This window comes from Xenopus tropicalis, chromosome 2 (genome assembly GCF_000004195.4).
Source record: "Xenopus tropicalis strain Nigerian chromosome 2, UCB_Xtro_10.0, whole genome shotgun sequence".
Classification (NCBI taxonomy): Eukaryota; Metazoa; Chordata; class Amphibia; order Anura; family Pipidae; genus Xenopus; species Xenopus tropicalis.
The window spans coordinates 40674100-40698354 of record NC_030678.2 but is presented as its reverse complement, the minus strand read 5'-3'; the positions used below and the strand labels follow the sequence as shown (position 1 = coordinate 40698354).

The window sequence follows — 24255 nt, the reverse complement described above, 5'->3', positions numbered from 1 at the left end:
CATTATACCTGCAGCAAGCGTAATAGTGCTTTAATGCCATGTTTCATGTAATGGCACAGGATTGTGAGACCTCTGACCCCTCCAGCTATTGCACATTTACAAGGCCCACCCATGTGGATGATGTAAGTGGCCAACATGTAAATGTGAAGAGGTTAATGTCCTGGCCACAAGCCAATGGCATTGGTAAGTAGAAAGCCTTCTAAAAGTGCTACAATTCATGGGGTTCATTTATCAATACTGGGCAAATTTGCCTCTGTGCAGTAACCCATAGCAACCAGTGATTGGCTTTTTTCAGCCACCTGCAGGTAGAACAATGAATGTAACAATTTGTTTGGTTGCCATGGGGCAATTTGCCCACTGTTTATATGTTAGGTATAAAGTCCACTTTTAGCAATATGTTCTTAGGGTGCTCCATATTGGTGGCTCACTTCCTACAGGATCAAATATACATACACATTAAATATCCCCACAAAACTTAGACAATGTATTGAAATCTCTCTAAATGTTTAAGGGGAGATCCCCCACCCGTGCGGGTTCTGTGTGTAGTGATGTGTATAATTAAATAGATCTATAATAATAATTAAATAGATCTATATTAGAATTGGCAGTTAAATGAATCCAAGATAGGGTTTGATTTCTTTTTATTAAACATATTAAGGTAATATTAAAAGAGATCTAAACTCCCACTGAGGATTCGGTGTTGTAGCTCCATATCATCCTGATCTTGCTCCGCCCTCTCCCTGGTGTCAGAGGTTCTGCACATGCTCCCAGTTATCTGGGTTGCTGAAGGTTCTTTACTGGGCAAGCTTTTTCCGCTCATGACTGGCAAAGTTATCATTAGATTGATGGTCAAAGACCCAATGAAATATGGATCTTCATCCTGGATCTTTACAGACAGAGAAGCTCCTGTTCCTCCCGTCATGTTCATGAACATTATATATAAAAAGCATCGGTTTCTGGACAGTTTTTGGAGTTTAGATGCTCTTAAATAATAATAATAGGATAGACTCATATTCTATCCATTTCCCATGCATACTGAAGTGTTGCCTCCAGACTCGCCTCTTCTCCTATGGCTCCTATACATTTAACAGACTCTCGATTTGTTAAAACATATAGATTTTTTTTTTATTCTGAGTGGGGAACACTTTTTCCATGTGACATGGTGGGAAAAGTGCCGACAATCAACAACATTACACAAGTACGGTAGCATCGATTTAAAGGTCTGAGAAAACCTCTACAGTTAATAAGTTAAATAAAGGGCTTGTACATAAATATTTCTGCTAGGAACCTTGTGGTATCTACAACACAGATATAACCCTACAGGTTGACAAACTTTTACAACACTACACTGAGTGCAATTCTTTTTATAACATTTCCAATATACAAAGCTCTTTTTCCTTAATTATTATTATTATTATTTTTAATAACAATGTTATATACAGGAGCAATAATCACAGTTTAGTGACTCAAACAGTCTGTTAATCTGACAGTTCGTTTCCCTTTGGTTTGGTATAAAAAAAAAACAACCTTGGTTCGTGTTGGACAAAGAAATCAAGAGAAAGAAAAAGATACTCGGATCTTTTAAGTGCACTGACTCTCTTTTCCGCCTGGGTTTATGTCTGCGTCCATTCATTCAGTGTGTAACCCATAGCAGATCCAATTCCAGACTGGGGGGGGGGGTCTGAGGATTGGCAGTGCGGTTAAGCATTGAGGGAATGTTCCATGTGAATAAGGACCCTATGCATAACCAAAAGGAGGATGCTTTTTTTTTTAATGAATATGAATGAAAATTTTGTGTTAAATATGCAGTGTGCACATTTGTAAGGGATTTACTCCTGACTATAAGCCAAGGCTATGCTGAGCAATATCTGCATAAACATTACACTCATTATTACTGCAAGGCATCCAGTGTCTGGACTGACAAGGATAATCTGAATCTTCGAGCAGGACACCCAGGGTCCGACAGTCACTGGTCCATATTGGATTTGCTTCCATTCCATTTGGTCTCGGTAGGGGTGTTGGTAGGGCTCCCTCGGCTCAGCACACCTCTTTCCCGGCGCTGTTTCCAGGGATGATGTTGAGCTGTGTGAGCTGAGCCGCGTGCTCCTTAGCTTTTAGCCTGAGAGCTGCTATACTGGAGGCCCTTCTGTCAGCTGCAGCTGTGACTGGGTCTGAGAGCCCACTCGATTGCACTGAGCTCTCCACTGCAGGACTGGGCTGTCTAAGGAGAGCTGCAGCGGTGGAAGCACTGGTTAAAGGAGCCATAGTGGAGAAAAGTCTGGAAAAAAAAATAAACAAACATTATGGTCAAAACTGTCCATTAGTTTTCCCTTAAACAGACAATTAAAACTTTGCACCTAATTTCAGAATCTGGTAACAACTATCAAGGAGCAATGTGAGAAAATACCCTAGTATTGTTGGTCTTGCACTCTACTCCTTTAGTAAAGAACTCAGATATTATTTTGGCAGCAGGATATGCATTTTCTCTTACTACATTCTGTGATTGGCTGATCAAGTTTGCAATGATTTGGATTCATCCCTGCATATATATTATTAATTATTTATCTTCCAGTCAGATATTTTGCAGCAGGCCTGGATTTAAATTAGGCGGTGGCCATAGAGGCCCCGACATCTCCCCACCAGCCCACTATATAGTGACTGTGTATGGCATCTTACAGGAGCCCACAGATTGCCAGCCTGGGCCTGTTCTGCAGAGTGGTGGTGTCCATAATAAATGTAGCTGATATTTACAATCAGGAACAAGTTCTGCATAGCTTGCATCTAATCAACCAATTATGCCAGGAAACAACATTTTCAGCATTTAAACCAAATTAGGGAATAATGTATATGATGCCTTACAAGGCCTTGGAGAGAGTGAAGACCATATAAATTCCTCAGAGTCTAACCTGTCTCTTTAGTTTCCACTGGGTTGTAAACCCTGAAAATGCCTTTGTCTGAGTGAGCATTATGGCAGTACCCACTCCTCTACATAAACCTGGAAGAAAAGCCTTCCTTATAAGATATGTCATGATAGTGAGTGTGGTGTTACATGTTGTTCTATATGTATATATATATATATATATAGTATGGGACCTGTTATTCAGGATTCTCGGTACTCGGTACTGTTTTATTATTACAGAGATTATAATGGAGTCTAGGGGAGATGGCCTTCCCTTAACTGAGATGGCCATCTCTGGATAACAGATGTCCAGATAATGGATCCTATACTGTGTATATATATATATATATATATATATATATATATTATTTATTTATAAGACCAGTGTCCCTTTAGATAGATAGATAGATAGATAGGTAGATAGATGATAGATAGATAGATAGATAGATAGATAATCTAGCTGAATGTAAATTATCAGCCTAATATACAGTGAGTATATATAATAATGGGCAAGTAGCCACCCTGACCCATGCATGGAGCCTGTTAGCCCAAGGAACAAGTTGATAGTAGCTGATAGAGACCCAAACTCCTGCTCTGAATACAGCGCCACAGTCTCTATAATCTGTTTATTGGCCGATTACGCCATTCTGATCGCTTGCTCTTCTCAAGGATGTCAGTATTTAACTGCTCCCCAGCTCCACTGCCCTTTATGGCAGAATGTAACATTTAGATTGTCCTTCTCCCTGCAGCTTAATGTCAGGAATCCATCAGCGAGCTGGCATCCCCAGCATACTGACACAACAGTAATAACGCTTTCCTAAGGAGGTGTCACAGATCTCCCCACAGAAGTCACCAAAATACAGGTGACAGGCCTAACAGACACAGGGAGATCTCTAGGCTCTGTATTAGCCACAGTTATGATTAGCGGCCTTCTCGCTGTGATATTTGAAGACGCCTGTCTCTAATACTGGGAAAGGAGAGTATATACTTTAGTGCAAGCTAATCTGCGACACTGCCCATTACAGAGGGGTATTAGTGAGGCCCCTAGCTGGGCTGTGTTTGTTATAGAGAGCAGGCCTGGACTGGGCTTCAAATAGGCCCTGACATTTCAAGTACACAAAAGCCCAAACAGCCCCCAACCATCCCAATAAATAGAGACTGTCTATGGAATCTTACAGCAGCCCCTCTGGCATTCCCAGTACCCACAGACTGCCAGTCTGGGTCTAATAGGAAGGATACAGTACATACCATGTACCCCTGTGTATCATTCTTTAGCTTTATGTCTTTGATTGATTCCTAGTATCTCTCTTACTTCTAATTAGATTGTTTTCCATGTGGATTTTAATGGACCTTACAGACACTTTCATTTGCTTCTCACAGATGTAACACCTACAGGTATATTAACCATACAGACAGAAATATCTTTCCTTTTTTCCCTGTGTGTATGAAGTTGTATTGCTGACCCTAATTATAACTGCAAGGTGTATTGATTAATTTACTTCCTTCCTGCTGAGGTCAGAACTTTGTTAATTAACTCTGATATATTCTCAGGGTTTGCTGTCCCTTGAAATCTCTCCTTTCTATGTTCCTGCTTGGCGTGCATGGAAAGATTCGGCACAAGAGCCCGTCCCTGTGACCTCCCCAGATGTTTGTTGTATTTCTTTGCAAGTAATTAGTTTGTAATACTTCTCATGGAATTGTGCAGCTCCTTTAGTAATTGGGGGTGGGTGTTTGTTGGTCATCAGGGATTCAATAAAACATGTTATTTAAAATCCTATTTAAGGAACAAGAAATATGCACTAAGCAGATGTTTTTCCATCGCTCCTCTTGAGTTAATTGGGGATTTTATCATGAAACTATTATTTATCACTGGTATTTCACCTCTGTTGAGCCATATACTTTATGTATTGCTCCAGCTCCTTCGCTGTGCCATTGTTTTATCTCATGCAGTAAATCACACATTCAGCTCTGCCAGGAACATTGAATCCCAGCAGCTTCTAAAAATGTTCCATATTTTTTTTACAAGAGAAACATACACTTAGTTACATGTGCAATGTCAGGCAGAGATGATTGTGCCCACAGCTCTTTGGTAGTCACAGCAGGCAGTAAAGCAGTATGGCAGTGCCCCCCTACAATCCTGTGCCATCCACTTATGTACATGCTTAGATTCCATTTTATGTTTGGATTGGTGGTGGCTAGTTCCCTATTATAAAATGAAAAATGGGATAATCATATACAAAATGATAATAAACTGATGTAATAAGCAGAAGAAAGAAAGAAAGAAAGAAAGAAAGAAAGAAAGAAAGAAAGAAAGAAAGAAAGAAAGAAAGAAAGAAAGAAAGAAAGAAAGAAAGAAAGATGATAAATGATAGGCAGGCAGAAAGTTGGATAGGTAGATAGATAGATAGATAGATAGATAGATAGATAGATAGATGATAGATAGATAAGATAGATAGATAGATAGATAATAGATAGATAGATGATAGATGATAGATAGATAGATAGATAGATAGATAGATAGATAGATAGATAGATAGATAGATAGATATAGGTAGGTAGATAGATACATAGATAGATAGATGATAGATGATAGATAGATAGATAGATAGATAGATAGATAGATAGATAGATAGATAGATAGATAGATACATAGATAGATGATAGATAGATGATAGATAGATGATAGATAGATAGATAGATAGATAGATATAGATAGATAGATACATAGATACATAGATAGATGATAGATAGATGATAGATAGATAGATAGATATAGATAGATAGATACATAGATACATAGATAGATGATAGATAATTAACTAGATCCCTAAATAGGAAGTTGAAGATTTCAGGATTAGAAGTGAGTAACTGTATAATAGAGAGGAGAGGTTTGCCTGCCATTGATAAATTGCTGCCATAGTAAGTGCAAATGACAATGTAGCCAAACAAGTTTCTGCCTGTAAGGGAGAGATGCTTGGCCCTAGGGTACTGGCACACACTGGCACACACTGGCACAGACTGGCACACACACTGGCACACATTGGCACAGACTGGCACACACTGGCACAGACTGGCACAGACTGGCACACATTGGCACAGACTGGCACACACTGGTACACACTGGCACTAGTAACACACAGGTGATATAAGAAGAAAAGCGGAGCGTTACCTGCCGAAGGCCGGGCTGATGAAGGCTGGGTGCCGAAACACTGCTGCCCCCAGGAAGGTGCTGAGCCCTAGCGGAGAGCCACTGGGAGGCAGAGCTGCAGAGCCGTGCGGTGGGGGAGGCAGACTGGGGAAGGCAGCGGCGGCTGCGGCGGCTGCAGCGGTCCAAGCAGAGTCCAACGCAGGATGGTGGGGAGGGAAGGGGCTGGCATCCAGGTAGGGGCCCAAGGGGTGACTGGCTGACAGGGGCCCGGGGAAAGGGAGACCCGGAGCGTGTGTCTGAGCTCCTGCCTTTTCCCTCTTTCTCCATTTCGCCCTGCGATTCTGGAACCAAACCTGAAATCGGCCAAAGTACCTACATGAGTATCTGACAGCAGCAACAGTCTTGGATCTTATGGCAGCAATGGCTTCATTAACAAACAAACAAACAAATATATATATATATGTGTGTGTGTGTATGTATATAACAAACTTACACATTTATGTATGTACATATATATGTTATATATCTATATATATTTATTTAATTGTATTTAATACAATATATAAACACAGATACACAAAAAAAAACCCTTCCTTGTACAACATATTTCCAATCTCAGTACCAAAACCACATAGGAAGCAGAAAAACTTGTGCTTTTTATAGTTAGGGGCCATCTCCAGCGCAAACATTATGGGACTTTGCGCCTAACCAGCCTCAAGCTGCTAATAAGCCTTCTTCGCATTGTACTGCGGTTATTTCTTGCCTTTGTCACAGAATCATACATTTCTTAATCTGTTATCCTTTATGTATATGTGTGTGTATAGATATTTGATAGATAGATATGTAAATATGTTCTGTTTTACGGAGAAAAAGGAAATCACCCAAATAGGACTTGAATTCTTTAATTCCTTACCCCTATTTTAGAGCTTCCCATATAATGAGTTTGCAGAAGATAGAACCCATACCCAAACAATACAAAAATAATTTAAAAATAAGCTTTTTGTCAAAATAGATGCTATATTATATTTCATTTTGTTAATTCGTTGTGCGTTTGTGTAATATAGGAATATGATTTTCATGGTTTATTTTTATGAGCACACATATCGCTATAGAAATATATATATTCGGCAGGATCCCCTCAGTATATGCTCTCAGCCCCCCCCATATGATATATATATATATAACACAGGCTTATTGCATTTTTTTCAGGGTTTTCGGTAATATATTTCCAATTACTGTCCTGCAGAATTGACAATACTTTAAGAAGATCCATCGATATTGTGTTAATCAAATGCATTTGGTGAAATAGTGAAATGAAATTGTACTCGATTGAGTATTCGATTCCTGGACCCCATGTTTATGGCTGGGTTTTGGGAATTCGTTTGCCACTTATTTTGTGTTATGATAAATATTTGCTTTGACTGTAAGGAAGTCCAAAAGATGGCACATTTTGTATATCTGTGCATATACCTACCCTCAATGTGCTAAAGAATCATTTAAACCATAAATTCGGATTTGAATTCATTGCTCGTTATTAATTTTCACTAAGTTTTACGAATAACTATTAAAATAGTCAAATAGACATTTCTAAACAGTGTATCTTAATTGCGATGCAATGTATCAATTGTAACGTTATTAACATCGTGTAACAATGTACCACACAGCATTATAAATACAGACAGTTCATACACTGGGTCACTAAAACACAGACACAATAGGCAAAAGTGGCATATTAAATCCATGTCTAATTAGTCGCACGACCTGAATATGCTGTTGACCTGTACTAACATTCCACTGTCGCGCTGTGTAAAACCTGCTAGTAAAATCCCCATTACCGCTGCACAAATAAATCGCACTGTGTGCCCTGGTGCCACCTAATGTGCCACTACACACTCTCCATCTGCTTTCATAGAAGTTTCAATGGGGAAGACACCTCAGCTTATTACAAAGATAATATTTAATAAACAGAAATACTAATTACACCGTATATTAAATACGGGGCTTTCCAATAAAATATATGGCAAGGTTTAAGGAGAGACTGCTTGTATTTTAGTTGTGAGCAGTGTGTAGGGGGCATAGTAGGGGAGTACAATTTAAGGCAGACTTTGAACATGCCGTAGCGCACAGAAAATCTTTAATAAATCGCACGCAATGCCGGATTAGGTGCCAGAGACTGTATTGTCCGTGCAGTGTGTAGTTCCCCATAGAGACCAATAGACAAATGCCAATATTTGCTCTGTACCACTGGGCTAAAGCCTATCTACATTGCAGTCCCCGCTGCCCGGGGCATTTACTATCTCCAGCGGGCAATTAATCAGAGCCCCTCTTTGCGCCAGTGGGCAGCATTCAGCTCAGCTCTTTCCCGTCCTCCCAAATTGGAAAACACTCCAGCCCTTTTATTTTAACCTCTCTGCCTCCTTCTAAGTTATTTAACTTTCCCACGAATTCCCCCCCCCCCCCCCCCAGAGCCGCAAAATACTGATTTGCTGTCACATCCCCTGTTTGACAATGGAGAAATGTGTCAACAAAAGGAGGGAGACATGTCAGATTAGCCCCTCTAATGCAAGAAGCTGTTGTGTATTAAATGAGCCATATGGAATTTATTATGCTTTATCAGCCCTTGATTGTAACTGTAAAGTGATTTGTTCAGCTCCCAAGCCAGGGACATCTGTTTTCTGTTGGCAATCAGGGCATCCCAGTGTTTATCGTCTCTCTGGTTATGAGATGTGGCTTAGGAAATGCACTCTGGTATGGGCTGCAAACACCTTTAATAGCTTTGCACTCACTTACAGCCCCAGCTATTAGATCAATGCAGGGTTATTGCTATCAAAAAACTGGCAAATCAAATAGCATTAGCCAGCTCCTAGTGCAAGCCTGATGGGCAAATCAAACAGCCTTTTGCTGCGAAATAACCCTGTTTGTTCTAGCCCTAAGTGCGCTTTTATGGAGCCCTATTGGAGACTTCAGCTCAGCCAAATGGAACAGACTTTGTTGCTCCCTTGTTTGTTCCAATGGCAGGGAGGATGCATTGGGCTCAGGGTGGCAGCGATGGGCAGCGATGTGTATTGGCCAACCCAGTGCAGCTGGCACTGCTGCCCCCCCCCACACCCTCCCCCCACCTTCAGCTTTGCAGCTATGGACACTGCTTTCAACTTGGGATCCCCCTCCCCGGTGGCCTTCAAACTTGCTCCTTCCTTTAGCAAAGGTGGAATGTAATAATTGCATGTTATTTGATTAATTAATTCCTGGACTCTGGGGAGATTGATTTGTTTTCAGTTCAGCGTTTAGTTGGTGATTGCAGACAGCAGTGACATTGGGGGCTCTATAAATAGGCAGCAAGTGGCACATATATTTATTGGAACAGCTGAGGCACTGAAGGAGAAGGGGAAAAAAAAAAAGAAAAGAAAGAAGAAAGAAAAGAAAGAAGAGAGGCTGAGCCCCCAGGACTCCCCTCTATAGCAGCCACTCACCTGCACTCTGGCCTCTGTCAGATCCAGGCGCATCGCTAGCTCCTCTCTAAGGGGACAGAGACAAGAAACCCCATCAGATACCAAGTAGATGCCATCTGTGCCACCCTCACCCCCAACCCATAGGATCTGCAGTCAACAGGCCGCTTACACCCAACCCAGACTTGGCTTGTGCTTGTATAGAAGATTGCGCAGCGCAATCTGCCTATTGTTAAATATAGAGAGCAGTCTCCCTGTCACTGACTTCTACAAACAACTGCTCACAATAATAGCTGCGACATGGCACTGTCACAAAGACACACTTACATGCAGTGTAGTCACAGCCCGGCTCACTTACAAGGGGCTTACAAATAAATGACTAAAAAAATCAACTGACATTTATAGTTTCCGTTTATATATTAATTTACAATAAACGCGAACATCAATTGCAATAAATACAATACATTAATTACCTATTTTGTATCTCATAAAATTGTTGCACGAAAATTATTGAGGCACCAGGTTCCCATATTGTTATTGTATTCCATGTAAACGCAATAAATATGTATTTATGAATGAATTTAATGGGAGTATAAATACATATTTTTACTGTATGTGCTACGTTATTGCATTGGATTATGTCGCAGAATACTACGTATGTATGATTAGATCGAAATTATTCTGCGTCTGCGGTCTTCTTTCATTTACATTTATAATATATAATCACGCTCAGGGAAAAAATCGGAATAATTGAATGCATAATTCGGTTTATCATTATTATTTATGTACGATAAATTAATGTATATTTGTATTGGATTATTGGGATAGCATTAAGCCTATATTAAAAATATGTGGTAAAGTTATAGCCGTAAAATGACTCTGTCAGTCGTTCCTTTCCCTGATGTCTCTCTGTTTTCCTTTCTGACACTAATCAGCCAGGATTTGTCCCCTTTGCGGTCCGGCCCCAAGCAGAAAGCAGCCCAGTGACCCGGGGTATTGCCTGGTGTAGCGATAGGTACGAGTCATTGCGTCGGATTTTGTCTTTAGTACAAACGAACCGAAACTACACAGATTAATATATATTGTTGGTAGAAAGATGTTTAATCGGCGGCCCCCCATCTGCCGATCCCTGGACTGAGGCCGAAGGTTGGACACCTGATTACTAGTAGATAAATTGCGACTAAATTACTATGGAGACAGCTACCAAGCCTACATCCCACCCTAGCAGCCCCCTTGCCATAGTACCTGGTGAAGACATCAGGATAGTGAGTTTTCTGGAAGGCCCTCTCCAGCTCCTCCAGTTGGTAACTGGTAAAGGTGGTGCGGTACCTCCGCTGCTTGCGCTTTAGCATGCCCTCCTCCGAGTCGCTGCCCGCAGACAGACACACACTATCCTCTCCGTCTTTGCCATCAGCATCTGAGGAGTGCAGCATGAGTTCCTCCTTAGGGGACAGCTCTGCGTCAGTGCCGCACCCGGGGGGAGGCTGCTGCTGCTGCGACTGCTGCGACTGGAACTGTGGGTGCTGCTGCTCTTGTAGATGCGCCCTGTTGGGGTTGCTGGAGTTATTGGGGTTATGCTGTTTGTTTGCTTCGTCTTCTTCTTCCTCCTCCTCTTCCTCGTCCTCGTCCTCCTCATCGTCATCATCCTCATCCCTGGGACTCTGGGAAAGGGCCCCGAGTCTGTCCTGTAAGGAGGTACATGCGGTGGTTGCACTGGTCTGGATCTGCTGCTGCGACTGTTGCAGGAGACCCTCTGGACTGTGCTCCTCTCGCAGCAGGGGGGCGCTGTTCTCCCTGTAGGACTTGCTGCGGCTGATGCTGACCTGTGGGGCCTGGCTGATCTTTAGACTGTGATTGTCCCAGGTATTTTCCCCTGCTCCCCCCAAAAGTAAAATGCGATCAGTCTTTTCTGAACGAGGTACCCCCGATCTGGCATCAGCAACAGCCTGGAGGTGTATCCTGCCACTGCCCCCCACAGGGCCATACAGTCTCCTCAGCTTGGGGGGCAGGTGCAAATCGGCCTCAAATGCAGCATTGCCCTTAGGTGACCCTACAATTAGGAGACACAATAAAAGGAACAACGATTAAACAATTAGCTAACAAATGTCTTATTTCTCTATATATGTTATATATATAATATTCTTGCGGAAATCTAAATAATCGTATTAAGTTACTACACACACAGAGTTCACACATAATAAAAACTACAATCTGCGCCAGGAATTGGGCCAATATAACATTCATACGAAAATTCTTTTCCAGTTGTTCCCTGCGCTAATGCTTCTCCCTGACTGATGGAGCTAATAAAGCAGGTTTGATGGGGGATCTGCCTGCTAATTGGATGCCTTTGGAAACTGTCTAATTATTGTCAACAAAGAATTTCAACACATGTTCCAAGTAGATTTCACCTCCAGGCCTGCATATGTTTATTAAAGGCCCATCTGAGAGGGGATTCAGTTACAGCCACATGGGGACATTGCACTAACATAAATATCACTTTGCAGCGCCGGGACTGTGCAATTGGTGCTGATAAGTAAATGCTATGGGCAGTGGCACAAGGCATGCTGGGAGCGATGGCAAGTGATGCTTATGGACTGCTCCAAATAGTGGCCTGGGGGTTAAAGGGGCTCCCGGATTTTACAACTATTTAGTAACAAAACAGAAACCAAAATCGAATTTTCCCTGCGCGATTTAACCATATTATAGAGAAACAATCCCGATTCACACTCAGATATGTATTGTTGTAGGTAAATAAAATAACTTTAACCAAATATCATTAAATCTAACAGGTCTGATTACAAACAGCGATATTTCTTATCCTGTAAAGCGAATTATTGCCCCGGAGGAGAGAGAACATCTATCGCTATAGGGATGATTCTACTCAGATATTTCTAATCAAATACAAAGAACATAATAGAATTAGCGGAAAATGAAAAAAACAAAACAAAACTTTTTTAAAGCCTTTGTTAGAATTCATTTTACTGTGTCCAAATAAAAGTTAAAGTGAGAGAATAGTGAAATCTTTGGGGGGGTTATCAGTATAATATGAATCCTCTGAGTTTGGTTAAATTGTTGGTCAGTCCCGCAGGAGTAGCCATGGGGCAAGTGGGCTATAAACCCCCGGGTAATGGCCGCTCCCCTAGCCTGGCATTACCATGTACAAATGAGCAGCTTTACTTGGCCGCTCCGCTTGGCACTGGCTAGGGGAAAGCTGCATTTGGCTGTAGGTGACTGGGTTTCTGTGCCAGGGGACAGGCCTGGGAGCGCTGTACTCACTCTCTGTGGCACTGCAGCCGGTAGGCACCGTAACTCCGCATTCAGCTTCTTACCTTCCAAAGTTTTGTCTGGATCCAGCCGGTGTGCCAGGGAGGGCAGGCTCTGGGCGCCCAGCAGTCTCATCTTGCAGGGGCTCCTCCTGCCCAGGATGCTGTCTATGCAGTAGGAAGAGAGCAGGGTGGGAGATTTACTTTTACATTCCGGCCTCTCAGAAGTCTCCTCTGGGTAGTGAGAGCTCATGGCTGCTAGTGGCCGGCTGCCGGCTGGGTGAGTGGGAGGGAGGGAGAGGATCCCAGCACATCAGTCTCTCCCGGCTCAGGGCAGCAGTAAGTCTCTGAGTGATGGGCACAGCTCCTGAGCCCTCTCTTCCACGTGTTCCAGCCAGTGAGCGACTGGATTGGCTGCCGGGGGCTCAGCTACTCTTAATGCACTGATTGGCCAATGGCTGCCCGCAAACCCTGCTCTGGATCCGCTCATTTGCATGGATTCCGGGGAGAGATGTTACTATTGTGTGGGGAGCTGGCTGCCTAATGGCAATTACTTGTCACTTCACTCAGAGGGCTCATAGTGACATGGGCTTGGCTACTACTCTCAGTGCTGCTTACACACACCCCAGGCTGCATATCAGTGAGAGTACTTGGGTATTACTAGGGGTACTCAGCTCTGTACTTATACCAGTCCCGGGCTGTATATCTCCGTTACAACCACATAGAAATTAAATTCTGCTGTAGAACATTGCGAACTTTCTCTTATATCTCCCACTCCAGCCATTTACTCTCATCTTTTATTCTTATTCCAGCAGAACCATTCAACTAACTCGGAAATAGCACATTCATTCGTTACTTACATGGCAAATTATCTATATCATCTATCATATATCTATCTATTTATCTATCTATCTATCTATTTATCTATCATCTATCTATCTATTTATCTATCTATCATATATCTATCTATCTATTTAATCTATCATCTATCTATCTATCTATCTATCTATCTATTTATCTATTTATCTATTTATCTATCTATCTATCTATCTATCTATCTATTTAATCTATCATCTATCTATCTATCTATCTATCTATCTATCTATCATCTATCTATCTATATCATCATTGCTTCTGTGAAATACATCAGTAATATCTGTTACTAACACTTTATATTTAATAACTTGTACTTTTATACTATATACCACTACAGATACATCACAACCGAATATAGTGCCCATGTACTAATATCCAAAGGACCAATAATAGAGGGGTCCCTCTGCGCCCACTGTTCCTGCTCTCCTCTCTGTATATAATTATGAGCATTGGTACTGAAGAACTATTTACTTTATAATAAATCCTTTTGTTAAGCCACTGTTATATTTCAGTTATAGTTCTATTCCTTGCAAATTTAATATTTCTTATTCTACAATGAATCTATATATTTCTACCTCCCTGTATTAATATCTTCTTTATTAGACATACATATCACACATCTGTAGTTATCTATATACTTATGTATTAATTTCTCTCTCTCATGGATGGATCTATTATCATCTATCATCTATCTATCTATCTATCTATCTATCTATCTATCTATCTATCTATCTATCTATCATCTATCTACTATCTATCTATCTATCTATCTATCATCTATCTATCATCTATCTATATCTATCTATCATCTATCTATCTATCATTATCTATTTATCTATCTATCATTATCTATCTATCTATCTATCATCTATCTATCTATCTATCTATCTATCTATCTATCTATCTATCTATCATCTATCTATCTATCTATCTATCTATCTATCTATCTATCGTCTGTCTAATCTATCTATCTATTTCTGCCTCAGGGTGCAGTGGGAGTCGGTGCGAGTTGAGTTGCACACACAGGGAAGATCGGAGCAGGATTGTGTCTGTCAGACATCCCCACCCTCCCTGCATTTAATCGTGTGCGACAACTAAAGTGACTCTCACGCTGGCATCGCTTTCAGGCGCTATTTAACAAATAAGGATTCATTTCTGGGACTTGTGTGGCTAATAACTCACAGGCACCGACTTCAGTTGCTTTCAACTGGGCCAGAGGTCTGACTTAGGACCAGCCTGAAGTGTAAGCTCATTGGTCAATAAATACTTCCACAATATACATTCTGTATTCCAGTTCTAACATGTGTTGCATGAAACCCGATGGTCTGGGAAATGTAATGGGAAGATTTGCAATTCCCCGAATGATTTATATGGGAGCCCCAATGTGCTGATTTCTTCCTTCTAGAAGGGATTTCAGGAAATCCGTTGCGATTCTGTAGGATAGAGACAATCGCTCTAAATTAACTGATTAATAGGCACAATCACCTCTGAAATGAATAACGTTCACTCCAGGGATTTCCCTCCTCACTTTCTTTAAAGGAAAAGTAATAAATACACAGTATAACAAATGGCAAGGAAGGCGCATTACTGCGGGGCATTACTGTGGGGCATTACTGTGGGGCAGGTATAATCAGGCTTCTTTCTGTGTCCGGGTCCCTGTGGCGCTAATTGGCAGTGCCAGGGGTCACACAATGTATAAGCCAATTGAGGCTTCTCAGTGCAGCTGCTTGCCCGGCGCAGAGGGCTTTGTGGCAGCTGAGCGGTAATTTGCCCTGAATGGGGCGCAGGCTGAATAGGGCCCAGGCTCTGCACTTACTGCTGCGCTGGAGACGGCGCTATGTTTGCGCTGCTACCTGCCCTCTGTGTAACTATCCCTGAGACGTGTCAGTCAGAAATAGGATCGGCATTTGGCAGCAAAGTCTATAGAGCTCACTCCCATAGTGCCCAAATCATTATTGTCACAACCAATTCCCCCAAACTTCAAGCTCCAGTTCTTCTCGGGTCACTCCCAGCGACCCCTGAGCCGCAGAGCAATCACTTACCCCAGGGGGGGCCTCCAGCTTTCCCTCTAATATTCATAGGATTGGGCAATTCTGTTCAGCTGTACGGTTCGTTTCAGGAAATAATTGGTGCTGGCACAGATATCTATTAAGTGAGATCCGGAGAAAGAACAGGGACCCCCCCCCCCCAATATGTATAAATAATATCTTCAAGTTGTTGTGTATTTTTATTGAGCTTCGCAGGTGTTGGGGTATTGTGGCACAAAGACATAGCCACTCACCTACTATACTAGAAATATGGGAAAATGTTCCTGTATATTTTGTTGCTACTATATATATAGTATAAATCTGATATATTTATTTATTAGCAGCACAATATATAAAACTCGGAGGTAAGTTGAATTATAAAAAAAATCATAGGTTATGCCAGACACCATTGGCAATATGTTATTAAATATTTTTTATCATCTATCTATCATCTATCTATCTATCTATCTATCTATCTATCTATCTATCTATCTATCTATCTATCATCATCTATCATCATCTATGTATGTATGTATGTATGTATGTATCTATCTATATAAAAACTAGCTTTATCAGCAACCAAAGGGTTCTTTTATTGAATATCATATTGTACAGTGTCCAACGTTTCGGTCCTCATTAGGACCTTTCATAAAGGTATATATATAGGCACAACATTTCCAGTTATAAATATAAAGTGCGGCGAGTTTAAGTAGACCCAGTAGAGGTTGTTTTTTTCCACAGCTAAATATACATCAGGAAAATCATATAAATTGTTTTTCGTTTTTTTCCGTCCCTGAAATGTACATATTTGTCTATATCTATCTATCTATCTATCTATCTATCTATCTATCTATCTATCTATCATCTATGTATCTATCTATCTATCTATCATCTATCATCATCATCTATTTATCTTTATATATATATATATATATATATATATATAAAACATATATTTATATATAAAACACAGGTACACCTATAGGCTACATTCCTCATACTGTGTATTTATATACACATAATATACACCCACAAGAGTGAATGCACAAGGTTGTGGTTCTATTCAGGGTTAATGAAATATTCTTTATTAAACACACAGTTGTGGAACAATGCCGCCTTGCCCTATACAAATTGCTTGGGAAATGACAATACTATGCCATGTGTGTTCCTATAGGAAGGAGGGGGTGCAGCTCGCTTGGATCTGCTGGGGATCCATAATTAAGATCATCTCTCCCTGTACTTAAACAATAGAATATCTGTAGCATTTCTATAGGGCGATTGTGCTGCACAGTGGCACCCAGACAATGGCCCTGATTACAAGCGATGTCACAACGCTGCTGCTGCCAAGTTATTTTGTCGCCTTATTTATTTATTTTTAACCAACTTTCATTCATTTGTGGTGTATCCGCAAGCTGCTAATTTAACACTGGAGCGCGTTATTTCAGTGTTAGGGGAGAGAATGAGGAGTGGAAAACAACAATACTGCAATGATCCAAATGATACAGTAGAATTACAGCAATTATACTTGTACTTGTGCAAGAAAACCTTGCTGAGATCAGCCAAACAAACTGATGCCTTGGAAGGATAACGAGCGAGCGGATTGACAGCCGATGCTGGGAAAAGCAGGAGGGCTCACAGTGAAATATTTGCTTTTTTAACTCCAGCCAGCCAAAATTAACCTCTTCAAACGCTGCATTTTTAGCACAATATTAACAGCAGCCTGAGCTACGGCAAAAATCAGCAGCTACTTTTCCCCTGCTTGTCAGCCTGTGTTTAAAGAATCTGGCACATTGTATAGGTTCTGTCACTCATATGTGGACAAATAAACATTTGGGGCGTCATACCAAGTAATGATAGCATTAATACTAACGGGTTATTATTTCTGCCCCCCCCCATTGTTTCTTTATAGTGCAGCAAAAATGTGAAAATATGGAAAGTTATGAAAATGAATAAAAAGCGCAGCGCTACAAGAAGAGATGGGTTGCTGTTGGCTTTGCAACTGTTGCTGAAAGTCAGATTTCTGCTGAGGATTGTGGGTGTTGCAGTTTCTGAGAATGCGTTAGAGAGACACTTCAGAATAGCACATAACGCGATGCGCGCAAAGTGAAGCGCAATGGCGCATAGGGCTTGAGTGATATCACAATCGTTCGCTTCTCACACGCAAGGTCAGCGCTGTAATTCCCATGTCCAGGTACATTTATCCTCTATCTGGGGCTCCACATCTCGCTTTGGTTTGGGTGCAGCTTTGCACTTTAGCGACACAACACATTTACAATCCTTAGATAACTGTGTATCTACGTAACTGCTACAGGGCAGGGGAATCTTGTCTAGCAGCGGAGAGGTTACTTAGGGAGCTGTACATTTAAATGTGTTTGCATTTGGATTGCCCAAGCAGTGGCTGTTTCACTTTAGTATTTACTAAAGCCAGCCAGATATGAAATGCATTGCCTTGTACCGCAGGCTGATTGGAGTCATTCCCTTTCTTTCCAGTTATCTGCCTGCAAGATTGGATTCAGCTGTGCCGTTCCCCCCATTTTGTGCAAATGTATCCACCAACCGTAATATGTGGCTTTTTATCCCACAAGGTTTGATTTAAGCAGTTTACAGACTGCCTTGTTCTGAGAGATCACTGGAGCATAAAGTAGGTGCCGAGCCTGATATACACTTAGATCTTATAGAAGGGGAGAGATTGGAACATTCAGGGAAAAGTTACATCTGCTGCTAAATCAGAGTGAGAGAGAGAGGCAGAGAAAGAGAGAGAGAGACAGAGAAAGAGACAGACAGACAGAGAGACAGAGAGAGGTACTGAACTGATCCCTGTCACATGTCAAAGATCTGAAATCTATTCAGCAAAGAACAGGCCAAAGGAGACAGGGGAATCATACTGCTCTCCCCAGGCCCCCCCTGAGTATTTACTGATCCGCAATTTAGCACAAGGTTCCTTTTAATGATTAAAAGAAATAAGAATAATATTTATCATCTATCTATCTATCATCTATATATTTATCTATCAATCTATCTATCTATCTATCTATCTATCATCTATTTATCTATCCATCTATCTATCTATCTATCTATCTGTCTATCTAATCATCTATCTCTCTCTCTATCTGTCATCTATCTATCTATCTATCTATCATCTATCTATCTATCTATCTATCTATCTCTCTATCTATCAATCTATCTATCCATCTATCTATCTTTCTATCTATCATCTATCTATCTATCTATCCATCATCTATCTATCTATCTATCTATCTATTATCTATCTATCTATCTATCTATTTATCAATCATCTATTTATCATTAGTCTAGTTCATATCATGTCTGTGTGTGTAATTAATGTTCAGAGTTGTGTAAAATAATATTTGGGCTACAAAAACAAAGTAAAGCGAGGACTCTGGCATTACATTTCTAGTTTTAAATAAATGATAAAAATAAAACAAGTCATTTGGCTAATATATTTAGGGGTAATTGCAAACACTTGATAATTTTTAAAGGGGAAGCAAACCCCAACATATTTTTGCAGAATGAAAGAAAATATAATTGGAAGCAGCTTTTCAACATCCACATTTTCACAGTATTGCTATCAGCTACATTGTCCAAGAGCAGCAGATACATTTTTCAGAAGCTGTTACATTTAGAAATTACACTGAAAATGTTTAATTAAAGAATATCGGTTTACATTTCCTGCCATAAGGCAAAATGTCTTTATTGGGTTTACATACCCTTTAAACCCTGTCATCGCCCACAGTTCCATAAATAAATATTGTATGGATATGTGCAATGGTGATACATAAGATACAGGATATAATGTGTTTGCACAGACACAGGCGCACTTATTCCCCAATATACTTGCTGTTTAGCCATTATTATTATTGAATCAGTATATTCCCTTACCGTGTTCCTTTATGGGCTTATAAACCCATGTACCATCATTTAAGTATGTTTTTAGTTATAAAACAGGATGTAAACCCAACAATTATGACAAGAAGATCTAATTCTAAGCAACGTTTCCTATGTACATTAATTACAGTTTGGAAATGTAACTGCTGTTAAAAGCACTGGCTGTCTGTCCCTTTCTGTTCTCTGTATGTGTTTCTGACTCTTGAAACAATGTAGCAGAAGCCATCTGATTCACAGACCTGTGGCGCATTGTGCAAGGCTGATACACTGGTTCAGGAAGCAGGAGCAGCAGTGCAGACAGGGACAGGCAGATACTGGTGTCTATGGCAATTCCATTAAAACTTTTATTTGATTTTAATTCCATGAGTTGGCAATTGTATTTATTAAATTAAAAAAAACGCAATATCTTTAATGATGAATCCACATTATAATGCAGATCAGATTCCCAGCTATTTTATATGTTTATTTGATTTGAGGGAATGATTTGTATGTGTATAATAGGGAGGCAGTATGTGCCTAATAGAGAGGCAGTACCTCCCCCCCCATACTGAGTAGAAAGCATTCGCTGGCGGCTCTCTCTGTCACTCTAAGGTAACAGGTCATTCTCACCTGGGGAGAAATGATGTATGCTGAGGTAGGTCATGTAATCTCTTCTATTTACCCAGTGGTAGCAGATAAATCCCAAAATAAGCCTGTGATTTGCACGAGCTGCGAGTTCTGCAGAAACAGTAACAACACTCACTCTGTGCCGGAATAACACGAAACCTCACATAACATAAAAAGTCGCTGAAATGACTTCGCCTCTCGCAGTTGGGAAAAAAGTCATTCTGGGCTCTGGTTTAATGCTCCTTGGAGTTGGATGATTTTATGCCATGAACATTTCTACTGACCGGGGAGAAAGCAATTTACACACATTTTTTTAAACCTTTTTCTGCTAGAAGTACAAAAAAAAGAGATTTTATGTTTGCACTGCAGTCTGCGCCCTGTGTTTCCTATCACTGCATACTCACCTCAATGCTTTATTTATAATTACGCAGCGCCTTATAGCGCTTATACATCTTTTACAGTAGATTGTAAGCTCTTTTGGGCAGGGCTCTCTTCACCTCTTGTATCGGTTATTGATTGCTTTATATGTTACTCTGTATGTCCAATGTATGAAACCCACTTATTGTACAGCGCTGCGGAATATGTTGGCGCTTTAGAAATAAATGTTAATAATAATAATAATACAGTAGCTGACAATCTAAGTCCCTATCACACAAACAATATGGTAAACTGTATGAAGATCCAATTAACCTGCTTGTATGTTGTAGAGTGGGAGGAACTGGGAGTATCTGGAAGAAACCAAAACAAGCACAGGGAGGGCACACAGTCTCCTTGCAGGTAGTGCCCTGGCTGGAATTGAACTTAGAACTAGCTCCGACAGGCAGCAGTGCTACCACTGTGTCAACTGCACCCTCTAAAGGCAGTTTGTGTTGTGGGTTGCGCCCTAATGATGGCATTAGTTATGTATATGTACTGTGCCTCATAGGAAGGTGCATCTTTACTCTGCCTCTGCCCCTGGTGCCCATTAATGATAGAGAATAATGATACACACGTTTATTATAAGGACCACAACCTTTATGGAGCTGATATAACCAGTTAACAGCTTCATTGCTTGAGAGCCAGCCCATGCCCCCCCCACGTATGATAATAAAACTTTCCCTGCAAATATACTGATGATATAGGAAAGATCATGAAGATTTACTAACATTCAGAATTTGGCCGTAGGTCTCATAGGATTGGTGCCTTGCCAGACCCACACCCGTGATTGGCAAATTTCCATACGGACAGAAAAAAGACACAAATTGGTTGCATTAGAGGCAGTCACAGAACTTTCCCTAAAAATGTACATTTTTAGGCAATTATGTCAGCTACCATGTAATCTCAAGCCAATGTATTAAACACAACTGTCTAGTGAATAAATATCATCTACCATACAACATTAACTGCGCCAGAGAAGATTTCTTAAGAAAATCATTGCTGGATATAAGACAAAGGTAAAACCACTTTTAAGAGTGATGAAAATCTAGGGGATTATGTATGAAAAGGCACTAAGTTTGCCTAGGAGCAGTAACTTATAGCAACCAATTGGGAGGTAGCATTTATCTTTTTCACCTGTTTAAAAGCAAACATCTTATTGGTTTTTGGTTTCTATTGGTTACTGCTTTTTGGCGAACTTAGTGCCTTTTATCACATATGGTGAAAAGAGAATAAACCCATGAGCTACAGTGCTAGGGAGCTACATGGCTCATCTACTAACATTGGAGCTGAATTGCTCAAGTGAAGTTGCCAAGAGCAACCAATTGGCAATTAGCTTGGAGCAGTCTGCTTTAAGTAAGAAATGAAAGCAAAGATCTCATTGGTTGCTATATGTAATTGCTTTGGTGTAATTTTGCACATATGTTTGTAAATTAGCCCCTGTATTTGTATTTATTGTTAACTGAATTCAATCCCTCTTGGCAACAGTGGTGCGGCCCCTAGAATCCAATAGTATTAGCAATGTATAGACCTTACTAAAGGCCCAAAACAGGAACACAGATCAGGCCCTGAGAGCAAACACCAAGTGAAGGACATGAATTGGGCCCCTGTTAGTAAAAGTCAAGTCTAGTATATAACATGATATGGCACTTTGCAAGATAAATGAGCCCTAAAACTGTCACTAGGTTAGAATAAGAAAACTGCTACAGAAAATATAATGAACCGGTCCTTTTCTATCTGTAAGTCATACATAGAAGGCTGGGGGTTCTCCTGACACCACAAAGCTCTGCCATAAAGTAAATTTTGCAGGGAACATATAGAACATTCTGGATATGAGGTCCCATATTTGTTTCTGATATGAAAATGATACAGCTATTCAAACGTTTTGTCTGGGCTAATCCCCAAATGGTCAGATCTATGACTTTATCTGATCATACATATAGTGGGACTAGTAGCACTGATTTGCTCATTTGGAATGGGGAATGGCACAGTGCTTTGCAGTGAGAAAGTAACACATACACTTGACATTTAATCTTAAATTGTGACTGGAGAAACTAGCACTCCTGGAGGTCTGGTTCTATTAATATACTGTTTGGATGTAGAGTGTTGTGTATACAAGTAGAACTATTGAAATGATCCATCCATACCTAGAAGAGTCTAGTAGCAATTACCTGAAAGAGTTTTGCTTGGCAGATAGACTAGGAGCATGCTTGAAACAGTAATATATAGGGATATACCACACCCCCAGTTTTGAAGCTTTATGGGGAGCCCCCAGCCCTGCACTATTTAAGTAGCTTATTTATTTATTTAATTTGCCTGCATCTCAGGACACTCCTGACCAACATCAATGAATCTAGGATAGAAAAGCAAAGGCAGCTCTCACTGATGGAGATCCCCATGCATTCTCTATAACTGATTCTGAATTCCAGATTTAGATGCAGCAGCGAAATAATAATGTTTTTTAATTAGATTGGATTTATGGATTGGAGTTATGATGGTCATATATTTGATATTGTCTTTGTGAATGAACCCTTGACTTGCAGCACCAGTCAATAGACCCTTGGCTTACAGCATCCGCCGATGGATCTCTGGCATACAGCATCCGCCGATGGATCTCTGGCTTACAGCACCCGCCAATGGATCTCTGGCTTGCAGCACCAGTCAATGGATCTCTGGCTTGCAGCACCAGTCAATGGATCTCTGGCTTGCAGCACCAGTCAATGGATCTCTGGCTTGCAGCACCGGTCAATGGATCTCTGGCTTGCAGCACCGGTCAATGGATCTCTGGCTTGCAGCACCCGCCAATGGATCTCTGGCTTGCAGCACCGGTCAATGGATCTCTGGCTTGCAGCACCCGCCAATGGATCTCTGGCTTGCAGCACCCGCCAATGGATCTCTGGCTTACAGCACCCGCCAATGGATCTCTGGCTTGCAGCACCCGCCAATGGATCTCTGGCTTGCAGCACCAAATGCTGAGCTTTGATATTGACAGTGTTTTTGTGAAGCATTCTGACACCCAGAGCAGTAAGTGACTGCGATGTCAGCTCTCATGAAAGACTTGGTAGTGACATAATACTGACAAATAATTATCATTTCTATCTTGACTTGAGGAATAAAACAAGGAGGACTTCCATGTCTGGGAGAGATGCAGCATGCTTTATAAAGCTAAGCAAGCATTCAGCCTTTCACATACATTTTTGTTACATTTCATTTAATTAGATTTTCTCTCTTTAATTAATAAAATCAGTAATACAATTTCAAGTAAAATAAATTGTAATAGGCAGGCAAATAAGGACTGTGCAAAGGGCACCTCCAGCCGCAGATGGCAGCCTTAGGCAATCCAGAAACAGTGCAAGGAGAGATGGGTAAGGGGATGCCAAGGCAATAAGGCAAGGAGAGATGGGTAAGGGGATGCCAAGGCAATAAGGCAAGGAGAGATGGGTAAGGGGATGCCAAGGCAATAAGGCAAGGAGAGATGGGTAAGAGGAAGCCAAGGCAATAAGGCAAGGAGAGATGGGTAAGAGGAAGCCAAGGCAATAAGGCAAGGAGAGATGGGTAAGAGGAAGACAAGGCAATAAGGCAAGGAGAGATGGGTAAGAGGAAGACAAGGCAATAAGGCAAGGAGAGATGGGTAAGAGGAAGACAAGGCAATAAGGCAAGGAGAGAGCAG

At 40.9% G+C, this 24255-nt stretch overlaps 1 protein-coding gene across 1 annotated transcript; it reads right to left on the bottom strand.

Moving 5' to 3' along the window:
• Window positions 1–1401: 1401 nt before the first annotated feature.
• On the bottom strand, window positions 1402–13253 carry arx (aristaless related homeobox). Its single transcript, XM_002933613.5, has 5 exons — window positions 12823–13253; window positions 10739–11543; window positions 9518–9563; window positions 6069–6400; window positions 1402–2278 (listed from the first exon to the last, which is right to left on the bottom strand). Exons 1-5 carry the CDS (start codon window positions 13007–13009, stop codon window positions 2038–2040), a joined length of 1611 nt encoding a protein of 536 aa, XP_002933659.1. The 5' UTR covers window positions 13010–13253; the 3' UTR covers window positions 1402–2037.
• Between the last annotated feature and the right edge of the window lie 11002 nt (window positions 13254–24255).

What these genes read in the sequence shown, in the direction of transcription:
- arx (XM_002933613.5), bottom strand. Translation starts at nt 13,009, where the DNA reads ATGAGCTCTCACTACCCAGAGGAGACTTCTGAGAGGCCGGAATGTAAA. An exon ending in TCCAGACAAAACTTTGGAAG is followed by an intron (nt 11,544 to 12,822) that starts GTAAGAAGCTGA and finishes TCCTAATTGTAG; the next exon opens with GGTCACCTAAGGGCAATGCT. An exon ending in TATCCTGATGTCTTCACCAG is followed by an intron (nt 9,564 to 10,738) that starts GTACTATGGCAA and finishes CTGTCCCCTTAG; the next exon opens with AGAGGAGCTAGCGATGCGCC.